We start from the raw sequence: 11,589 nt of genomic DNA, 5'->3' as shown, positions 1-11,589 counted from the left end.
CCTCGTTATTTCGATGTGAACTGTCGCTGCATGTTGGATTCTGTCCTTAAATTTACTGCAGACGGTCAGCAAACGCAGCCGAGGCTCGTTGGTACCACTCAGACATCCACAGAGAACTCAGCTAATGTTCAGGTTTTGTTTTGTTCTGTTTTTCTAAAATGATGGGGCTGTCATTCATAGATGAAGCTTATACTTTTATTTGCTTTTAAATGTGCAAGAAATAAACTTTGATGATTTGCTGTAGGCCTGGTGTTTGTTTTCTCTGAACAAATAGATCATATAAAGGTGCCATGTGTGATAGACAGCCTTAAAATGGTCATTTGTTGAATCATCTCCAGGATGTGAGTTAGGTTTCGTTCTTCTTGCCTCCTTCGAAACAAACAGCACACACTTCATGAGCGTATGCAACAGCAGTCGTCGGCGAGCGCGGACAGACAGACATAAGCTGTGTGTAATGATGCAGTTACCTCAAAGTACAAACAGCATGTGTGTTTTGAGGGGAAGAAAAGGAGGCTTTTCACGGTTTGGCCGTGGGTCCCTCTCGGGTTTGGCTTGGCGCGATAAAAGCAGTAATGGAAATGCAAAATAAAAGCACATTTATGACTAAAATAAAGCAGTTATGACAGCTTGTGTTGGCAAGGACACAAAGTTAATACTGTAAAACCTTTAATAATAAGCTACTGTTTACATTTCCAAAATCAGTCACGTCAACACAAAAACAAATTAGGCCTCAGGTTGAAAAATACATTTGTTTGCCTTGATATTTTCTCTCCTGCAACACAAGGTCATAATCAGGAATAAAAAAGGCGGGGAAAAAAAACGAAGTAAAATACACAAAGACATAATTTTGCAGAACTGTCAAGATTCTTATGTTGTTATTACATGGACTGCTCCATGATTTACTTTTGAAACTTTTATTTGGAATCGGAGCCTTTTGAATTAGATTCAGCCTTGGTTGCCATGGAGAGCATCAGTGCATCTGTCAAGTCCTGAAGACCAACAAAAGATTAACCTGGAGAAGATCATTAAAATTTATTCACACATTGACGGTAAGAAAAAACAATCTCTCTTAAGCTGTTTCATTCGATGTTTATGGTTCATAGTTAAAGTGTAGAGAACTTTATCACCAAGAAAATTTAAATCCAGGCAAACTGACTTTGACTGGCAGATAGAAGACTTGGGAACCAACCATTACTCGTTTACAAGGGTTTTTGGTTATTAAGTTTACACTGTAAAACTTATTTTGGTATTTGGTGAAATCAATTGATTAGTTAATTTGTTCTGTAATTTGTTAACTGGTCTCGTTGTGAAATTGGGGCCTTCCTTCCTTTGACTGAAAAAGCCTAACTTAGGTTAAATTTTTTTAAATGTTGCCATAAATATTTTCCAAATATAATTAATTTCTAAGTTTCTTGCGTCTTGCTAGTAGTGAGTCTTTTCAGTCAGACTACCGGTTTCAAGGTCAAGAAAAAACATTTAATTTATACAGGTGTCTCATCATATTTGCTGTAACTATTACAGTTTTTTAGGGGTGGTTCTACAGACTAACTCTCTTTATTTGATTTGTCAGAGGTGATTCACAGATGGAGGAATATCTGGTTGAAGAGAAGAGTGACACCAGCTGCAAAATGAGTTCATCGGCAGAGGTCAGTTACTTTAACTTTAAATAAATTAACTGGTTTCCTTGGAAACGTCTGGAGTGCCTTCCAATAAAAAGTAATCAAAGATGTAAACAGGAAGTGACTACAGCATCAGCATCACATGATCACCCAAAACTAAGATTTGTTGTGTTTTCATTACCACCCCAGCAAACAGGCCCCTGTGGGCCCCATGCAGGCCTTTTTGTGGACACTGTGGGCCCACAAACCCTCACCAAACCTAAGTGGGCCCAGAGTGGGCTGGCCCAGGTGAAGCCCACAGCAAAACCTTTCCTTGGGCTCCCTGAAAGCTTTCACTGGGCAGCCCACACTAGCAAACTGCCCACAGAAAACCCACACAGGCCCAGAGTACGTCAGCCCTTTCGGGCTCACGACAACTTTTCTACCTCTGGGCCCATGCAGGTTTTGGGTTCTCAGCCTATACTCCTTCCCACGCAGGGCCAGCAGTGTTAAAAGCTTGGTATACATTGTACAATTTTGAGCTGTCTAAGACAACTGCTGACCAACATGAAAGAAACTATGTCTGCTGCTATGATCTAAGTCTACTAACCAACCAAGAGAAATGCACGAATGTAAGTTCATATGTGCTGTTTTAGCATACTTAATGTTTCTCTCTCTCTCCATCCATTTCTTTTCTTTGTTGCTTTGTGTAAACAGACCTGTACAAACTCAGACAGACCTCGTGATGGAGGCGAGAAGAAGAGAGGTGAGCTGGTCCACACTGGAGAGAAGCCACACCACTGTGATCAGTGTGGGAAGAGTTTCAGGAATTCATCTGATTTGAAGTCTCATCAGCGTATCCACACTGGAGAGAAACCATACGCCTGTGACCAGTGTGGGAAGAGTTTCAGGAATTCATCTGATTTGAAGTCTCATCAGCGTGTTCACACTGGAGAGAAACCATACACCTGTGACCAGTGTGGGAAGATGTTCAGGCAGTCATCACAGTTGAAGTCTCATCAGCGTGTCCACACTGGAGAGAAGCCACACACCTGTGACCAGTGTGGGAAGAGTTTCAGGAATTCATCTGATTTGAAGTCTCATCAGCGTATCCACACTGGAGAGAAGCCATACACCTGTGACCAGTGTGGGAAGAGTTTCTGTGGCTCAACAGGTTTGAAGGTTCATCAGTGTATCCACACTGGAGAGAAGCCATACACCTGTGACCAGTGTGGGAAGATGTTCAGGCAGTCATCACAGTTGAAGGTTCATCAGCGTGTCCACACTGGAGAGAAACCATACACCTGTGACCAGTGTGGGAAGATGTTCAGGCAGTTATCACAGTTGAAGTCTCATCAGCGTGTCCACACTGGAGAGAAACCATACACCTGTGACCAGTGTGGGAAGATGTTCAGGCAGTCATCACAGTTGAAGTCTCATCAGTGTATCCACACTGGAGAAAAGCCATACACCTGTGACCAGTGTGGGAAGAGTTTCTGTGGCTCATCAGGTTTGAAGTCTCATCAGCGTATACACACTGGAGAGAAGCCATACACCTGTGACCAGTGTGGGAAGATGTTCAGGAAGTCATTTGATTTGAAGGTTCATCAGCGTATCCACACTTGTGAGAAGCCATACACCTGTGACCAGTGTGGGAAGATGTTCAGGAAGTCATTTGAACTGAAGGTTCATCAGCGTATCCACACTGGAGAGAAGCCATACACCTGTGACCAGTGTGGGAAGAGGTTCAGTGGCTCAACAGGTTTGAAGTCTCATCAGCGTATCCACACTGGTGAGAAGCCACACACCTGTGACCAGTGTGGGAAGATGTTCAGGAAGTCATCTGATTTGAAGGTTCATCAGCGTATCCACACTGGTGAGAAGCCATACACCTGTGACCAGTGTGGGAAGATGTTCAGGAATTCATCTGATTTTAAGTGTCATCAGCGTGTCCACACTGGAGAAAATTTTTACTTCTGTGACGAGTGTGGTAAGATTTTCTTTAAATCAAGTAGTTTGATGTCTCATAAGCGTGTCCACACTGGAGAAAAGCCATACACCTGTGACCAGTGTGGGAAGAGGTTCAGTGGCTCAACAGGTTTGAAGTCTCATCAGCGTATCCACACTGGAGAGAAGCCATACACCTGTGATCAGTGTGGGAAGAATTTCAGGAATTCATCACAGTTGAAGTATCATCAGCGTGTCCACACTGGAGAAAAGCCATACCTCTGTGACCAGTGTGGGAAGAGGTTCAGTGGCTCAACAGGTTTGAAGTCCCATCAGCGTATCCACACTGGAGAGAAGCCATACACCTGTGATCAGTGTGGGAAGAATTTCAGGAATTCATCACAGTTTAAGTATCATCAGCGTATCCACACTGGAGAAAACACCAGTCACCGGTGCACTAACACAGGATAGAAAGTATATTTGAACTATACTGGATAAATAAATTAGCAGGCAAAAGGTGATGTGGAAAAGTCATTAAACTGTCTCAGTAATTTTCATACACATGCAACTAAGTTAGAAAATTTGGTTGGTTTCCTTACACTGTCAAAGCCACAGCAGCAAAGGCAAAGGATGAGTCATTAGCAGTTTTTAACCCTTTCCCAGGAAAAGAAAAACTGAAATACCTGAGAAAACATTGTTTTTGTCATTGTTGGGTCAGACACTGAGTATAGGTGTTGTATTGCACAATACATATGTGATAATAAAATACAATTTTACAGTCAAAACAAAATGCACTTCAAATTCCAATGAAGTCAAAATTGCTATTTACGTTTTTCTAACAAATTGAAGCAAGAAAATTGTTCCTACATGATACTGGAGAAAGACTCATTGCTGCTAAATATGTATATATATTGATATATATGTATATATCAAAAGAAGACAGACATTTTCAAAACTCTGCAACTCACCAAAACTTTCTAGATGGATACACAGATGAGGAAAAAAACTGGATTTGAGGTCTGTCTGGGGATTAAGATTGATTAAAATTGATTAAGTTTGATTAATAGGGCCTGAGCACCACCCTAATAAACAATGACCAATATCACCAAAGACTAATCAGAAAAATCTGTTTTCATTTTCATATGACGCTCATGGGAATTCATTACAATTTTGAAAGCTTAAGATTTTCACCAAATTGTTATTAGATTTGCAGGAAATTTTGTATTATCTATGTAATTTATTACATTTGTGGGCTGTTATTACGGTTGTGGATGTTACAAACACTTTATGTTGGGTCAAGGTAGAACTCTCTGAACAGGCTCCAAGTGAAACATCTATTAAAAAGGTTCTAAAGGGAACCAAAAAGTCCTATCACAATAAAGACAGAAGCCCAAAAAATAATCTTTAAAACAACCTGTGTTGATGCATCTCCTCAAACATTTTCTCATCCAGACTTGTTAAACTTCTGCATCTAGTTTTCTAAATGCAAAGTTTTACTGCAGCGAACTGTTGCACCGCATCAGTCTCTGGTTTGTTTACATCTGCTTCCACGCAAGATCACATGAAATCCGCAAAATCTCACGAGATTGCGTTCCCTGTAGTACATGGCAGGAGGTCTGTCCACACTAAAAATGATCAGAACTTGATGAATCTTCAACCGATTTCAAGCGGTGTGGTTTCTTACACATGCCAGACGTGTATTTATGATACAAGGTACTTAGTTAGATTAAAAAATGTGGGTTTTCATACCAAAAGTACTTCACATAGACAGTAATAGCTCTACAATGTGTAAAACTGAACTTAGAAATATTATACTTTATATTTATTTATCTATCAAATTTAACATGCTCATAAAAGTAAAACAACTTCTCACTAGTGAAATGTGATTCCCTGTTCCTTGGTTTTGGCATTTATTTCATTGGAAAATCCAAAAGCAGCGCAAATGTCTGACATTTTCAGCGAATCTGCATCACTCTCTGAACGAGCGGTTCACGCCTGCAGGAATCATAATAATAAGTTTTTAACATGAACAGGAGCATAGAAGGAGGTCTGACATGTGATTTAGCAACAGACGAGGAGCAGGTTTGAGTTCAGCTGGTAGTTTGTTGGTTTGGACAGCAGGTGGCGCTGCTGCATCAACAATCAACTGACACTCAAACATACAGCGGTGTTTTTTAACAGGGAGACAAGCTGGATTCAAACCTGTGACATGGACACAACTTATTATGACATGAGTTATTATAGAGATAAGAAAAGAGTTTCACAATAAAAGCCACCAAAATAGGCAGAGACTTAAATAAACCAGGTGCTTCCCTGACATCCTGTTGAACTCCACCCACTGGTTTCTTCTCTCTGGAAAAGAAAAATCACTCACCGACCTGATTTTTTGATTCTTGAGTTTAAATATTGTTTGTTTAATAATGTTATGAAATATAAAATGTTGTGCATACAGTACAAATTACACCAAGATGTGGCATAGAATTGTCACTGACCGATCTGTACAGTATTTAAATTTTGAATTTGAAAAAAATATAAAGTGATGGACCTCTGAATTGACCACAGGTTGCAGTGTGGAAAACTTTTGACACAATTCAGTGGATGTGATGATAAAATGTTATGACACACAGGTTTATTTGATTTTTTAGAGGTTTGGATTGTTGAATGTCTACAAATTTAGATTAGATAAACTTGCAGCAGCCTGCATGTCTGTAAAGAATCTGTCCCTGCTAGCTAGGTTAAGTTTGCTAAACAGTATTCTTAACTTAGGTACCTGGGTTGAGTTCATATGTTTTAATTGGAGCTCTTCATGCTGAGGGAGCTGATCATGAGGAAACCTGGGTGAAAGTGTACACACGTGATCTCCAGTAAGGGGAGGAACAATGCCAGGTAGTACAGGCGCTGTACCTGAAACCAGAAAGAGGACAAAATATCAAATAAACTGAAAGTGTTAAGTTGGTCAGGGTTCAGATTCAATTTTGAGCTGACAGAGCACAACAGGAAAGGAAGGCTGAGTGTTAATACTGCGTTGTTTATTTGTCAAAGTCTCTGATTCATCTGTGGATATGTGTGATCAGCTATATAATAACTACACAACAAAGCTAATGCTAACCCACAAAAACAAACAGATTTAAATAAAAAAGACCAGGTGAGGTTGCACATTCACTTTTTTTCGCACAAAGCAGTTTTGTAGCACAGGCCACACATCACTTTAACAGGCATGTAACTGGTAAAGGACATTAATGTTGCATATGGGGCACACAAACCGCACAACTGTTGTATTTATTTGCCTATTATGGTAAATTGCCAGGACATAATGCCTCTTGCTTTGCAAAACATCCATGTCATGGACATATATGTAGCCCTGTACAGCCCTGCTGGTGCTGGATGGGATCATTATACTCAGGGCTGCGAGGGTTACTTTAAAAAGTAATCATGTTAAAAATGTAGTTATTTGTAGAAAAAAAAGAAAAAGAAAAAGTATTGTCTTTTCTTTAGTTGTAACTGTAATAGAATAAAGTTGCCTTTTTTGAATCAAAATGATGTAAACCTGTTATATGTAATCTGTTACTCCTCAAGGTGATTATACTGTACACTGTGTGTCTGTGTGTGACTCAGTCTTGGGTGAGACACCTGAACAAACTTGTTTGTCAAGATTCTTGTGTTCCCAGTTCACAGTCAGGGCCTGATTTACTAAAGATTTGCACTCATAAAAACTGTGCAACCTTGATATCACACACAAACTGATCTAAGTGAAGATTGTGTCTTTCAAATGTGCAAGACAGCACGCACTGTCCATTTACTTTTGCCTTAATGAATATGCAGTATGGGGTGTTTCTACTCTATTGTGAAAAATGCTACGCTCCACAGCTGCTGACTGAAGTCTTTATACTGGATGTGCTGCTTCACTGACTGACAGCTGATGAAGGGAGTCTCTGTAAACACTGATTTATCAATCTGATCTCTGTTCTTCTTCTCTCATCAGCTGGAGGTGATGATGAAGGCGTTCATGTTGAGAGTGTCCTGACGATCCAGGGAGGGCGAAGCAGCAGCAGCAGCTTGGTTGTGAATTAGACTGGAGGAGAGCTTCATCCAGCAGTGACTGACAGAGGAATCACAGGTGGAGGTGACTGTCAGTGCTGCAGTCTGAACACCATCATCCCTGTGTGTTCCTCTGGATCATGTGACAGAGGATCATCAGTGTGTGTAGACTGCTCTGCTGCTGCTCTGTCCCTCTACACCATCTGTGCAGACACACTGAGACTCCTCCGCTCCTTCTGTTCTACACTCAAACACCTGGATTGATTTATTTCATTCATTCAGATAATCTGAACACAAACTGCAAAATAAGAGACATACAAGCAGAGGGCAGAGTCACCACACACCCACACATGTCATAACTGAGTCATAACTGATTGATGATTGACAGGGATTATGTTGAACACAACTGAAGTCAAAAGTAACCAGGTGAGCTGACAAACTCCTGGGCTTTTTGCTCATTAGCTGGACTCTTTTCAAGCTTCCCTTTCTGATAATTCAGTTTCATAGCAGGTTTTCCTGCATTGCTTCAGGGCTTCACCAAAGGAATGTGCACGAGCAGCTGCGCTAGCAGCCAACAGGAAAGCCCGGTCTCTGAGATGACCTGCCATTAGTTTAAGTCTAAGCTGAAAACAGAGCCAAGAGGAGGTGCAGAGGTTTTGTAAAGTACTAACACAGATCTTCATCTTGAATTTTCTGGTGACTTTAGTGCCATCTAGTGGCAATCGCAGGTGCTAATCAAGCTGAAAAACTAAAGTGGAACTGAGTTGTAGGCTGATCTGCAGAGCGTCTCTCTGGTGTCTGGTGAGTTTGGTGAGAGCAATAAATCTTCTGTTTCTGGTTAAAGAAAACAAACGAGTGTCACTTGTCCTGTGGTGAAGTGGCTACTGCAGCACGTCACCCGTCCTCTGTTTCATCACTCCTCTATGCTTCTGTCACAGTTAGTTTTGTGGTGATTTAGAGTCTTAATTTGTAAAGTTTACAGCCTGCTGCACTGGTACATTGTTCTGTGTACAGTGAAACTTGTTTAATAATTACTCTTTTCACCTTCTCTCACCAATTTACCACCAAGAGATCAGTTACAGTAATTTCAAGGGTTAGAAAATTTGACCAGCAAAATATTAATTCAGAAAACAATCAAAAAACACTTCATTGTTTGGAATCAAACAAATATTTATTGCTTCTTATTACACTTTGTGCAGACGTATATGTTTGAGCTCAGTTGCAAGCAGTGAGGTATGTGTATTCAGGAGGATTATTACAGTAGAAATTTCAGTATGAGTGTATGTACATGTTGCTGTGTGTGTGTGTGTGTGTGTGTGGTGGGTTTTCAAACAGCAGCAGGAAAATACTTTGCTCAGACAGGCGGCGATTCTTCAGACCTTTGTCATGTTGGCAATGACTAGAGAGAGGAAAGAGACAGAAAAAAACATTAATGTTTCTGTGTTTATAGTGCGTGTGTGTGTGCGTGTGTGTGCGTGTGTGTGTGTGTGCGTGTGTGTGCGTGTGTGTGTGTGTGCGTGTGTGTGTGCGTGCTGGTACAACTTACGTTCCTGAACCCATTCCTGCTTGGGATCAACACAGACCTCCTTATGTTTTGTGGTCAAACTAAAGTAAATAAATAAATTAATTAATTAATTAATTAATAAAAGGAATGATGGAGATCTGTGTATATTTAAGTGTTGGACAACATGTATAAACTTACAGCAGAGCCTCCACACAGTGAGCTCGGGCAGATAGTTCACGATATGTGTTCCCAGTCACTTTATCGCTGATATCAGCAATGGCGACCTCGGTACAGCACGGACCTGGAAACCTTCGGGTAGGGTGGCGCCCTGAGAAGGATGAGACAAGAGAACATGAGCAACTGATAGATAGAGCAACCCTGAACTCTGAGTCAACAAACCCTGAGATGTTAAACTCTGAATTTTCAGCTCCAGAATAATTGATCAGATTCAGCTCAATATCAAAAACTCTGAGTGCTCCACTATAAATCACCACTACTACACGTTCTGCAGCTGCACCACAGTCCTGCTCCCTTAATAATCTCTTATATTACAGGAATTATGTTCCATCAGTGAAATTAAACACATTATTGCTGAGATCATTATTTATTGATCATGCAATGCTTCATACTGATTTTTTTTAGTGGAACTGCTGTAACAAACTTGTCTGTTATATAAAAAAGAATTTCCACTTGCAGAGGTTTTATTCTGAGCACAGCGTGACTTTAACAGTGCATAAAAACTGTAACTTTGGGAGGATTTTCGTTCTGACAGTAAAACTTTAAGTAACTGATGCACCTCAGTACGGACTGAATCAACAAGGAAATGAAACGGTACGTCCGGCTCTGTACTACAGGGGAGTCAAAGAGAAACTCAAGGTGTGTTGAAGCAAATCTGCCAGTGAGCAGGTCAGGTTAACATGAGGGACCCAGGGTTTAATTTAATTCTCTTCCTGGAAGTGAAAACCTAGAGTTTCCATCCAGTTTCTGTCATCTCAGGAATAACACACTCAGTTTTCACCAAAGAGAATCTGTTTTCTCGCTGCCATTGTGCCAAAAAATCAGTCAAACAAGAAACAAATAGATGTTCTTCATTTCTTGGAAAACTTAAAATGATACACAAGAAAATCCCCCAAATTAAATTACCATCCTCAAAAGCATTAACAAGACTACAATAAGCACAAAACAAACAATAAATACACTTAAATACTAAACTGAGTGAGTGAATGAGAAGAGATCGAGCTGAAAGACAGACAGTCTCATCACATAGAGGCCGTGCAAAATAAAGCAGGAAGACTCTGTAATGTAGCTGCAGCTGAAAGAAAAACTTCTCATGAAATATTTAAACCTTAGAATAAAAAATAAGCATCTGCAGAGGCAGACCAGAGACAAACAGCTGGATGTAACAGGAGTCATTGATGAGAAATGCAGTCTTTAAAGAAAATTAACTAATTAATTGAAGACATGAAATTACTGGCTCAGTATAATGTGTTAATTGGTAATTATTTAGTACTTACCATTGGGTACAGAGGACACAGAGCACACCAAGAGCAGGAGGACAGTGATGGACAGGATCCTCATGGACATTTTGACCGATGGACTCGCAGGTGGACGTGTTGACTGATCAGGCTGCAACTACACAAACTGATCGACGTTTGGATATTTATTGGCAAGTACAGAGCAGTCGTCATGAAGTGGGTTTGATGATGCACTGCTGTATGTATTTGTGTGCATACTATGTGTGTGTGTGTGTGTGTGTGTGTGTGTGTGTGTTTTGTGGTCATGGTACCATCACACCTCCGCCCCCTCATCAGAGAATTGTTGTAACCCTCTATGTGACTTCAAACCACCAGCAGCTCGGTATCTTTGTATTTCTGAGAAATATGACACGTCTGCTCTCACACACACACACACACACACACACACACACACACACACACACACACGCACACACACACACACACACACACACACACACACACACACTCATAAAGTATGCAACACAAAGTGTGAAACAGATGCACAGTGTGGTTTCAGATGCTACTTGTTTTGCACTGTCATGAGTGACAAAGACATCAAATGATTTTTGTTTTCCAGGTTGATTTCACACGCAAAGGTTGTAATTATTCACGACTTCACTGGAAAGGCCTGTAACAGGTATGATGGAAGTTTAAATGTGTGTTTTATTTTAGATATTATATTGTCTCATAGTTCCTTTTAAATCATCTCATCAGCTCACATCCTGCAGTGCTGTTGAAAACTTTCAAATCCACTTAAATAAGAAATATGCACTTTTTTAATTTAGTGTATTGAACCATAAAATGACCATAGATTTTATATTAAATGGGGATTCAACCTATTTAATATACTGTTTTCTATTGTTAGGGTCTTATATGTGAAATGTGCATGGATTAAACACACTACAAGGAGTTTAGGAAACAGTCTCACTTCATTACTAACGCCTCTATCTGACCTTCATAAGCAAACTAGACCATCAAGTATTTC

At 40.3% G+C, this 11,589-nt stretch overlaps 2 protein-coding genes across 2 annotated transcripts; one reads left to right on the top strand and one right to left on the bottom strand.

Moving 5' to 3' along the window:
• Positions 1-358: 358 nt before the first annotated feature.
• LOC146307823 (uncharacterized) lies at positions 359-4,335 on the top strand. The gene is made up of 3 exons (XM_084746841.1): positions 359-1,049; positions 1,571-1,646; positions 2,316-4,335. Exons 2-3 carry the CDS (start codon positions 1,584-1,586, stop codon positions 4,014-4,016), a joined length of 1,764 nt encoding a protein of 587 aa, XP_084602967.1. The 5' UTR covers positions 359-1,049; positions 1,571-1,583; the 3' UTR covers positions 4,017-4,335.
• A 4,397-nt stretch (positions 4,336-8,732) lies between these two features.
• LOC146307822 (C-C motif chemokine 24-like) lies at positions 8,733-10,779 on the bottom strand. Its single transcript, XM_084747408.1, has 4 exons — positions 10,602-10,779; positions 9,286-9,415; positions 9,130-9,188; positions 8,733-8,982 (listed from the first exon to the last, which is right to left on the bottom strand). Exons 1-4 carry the CDS (start codon positions 10,669-10,671, stop codon positions 8,957-8,959), a joined length of 285 nt encoding a protein of 94 aa, XP_084603534.1. The 5' UTR covers positions 10,672-10,779; the 3' UTR covers positions 8,733-8,956.
• Positions 10,780-11,589: the final 810 nt, after the last annotated feature.

This window comes from Lutjanus erythropterus, chromosome 21, assembly GCF_056507025.1.
Source record: "Lutjanus erythropterus isolate fLutEry1 chromosome 21, fLutEry1.hap2, whole genome shotgun sequence".
Classification (NCBI taxonomy): domain Eukaryota; kingdom Metazoa; phylum Chordata; class Actinopteri; order Lutjaniformes; family Lutjanidae; genus Lutjanus; species Lutjanus erythropterus.
This window is presented reverse-complemented; position numbering and strand designations above follow the sequence as displayed.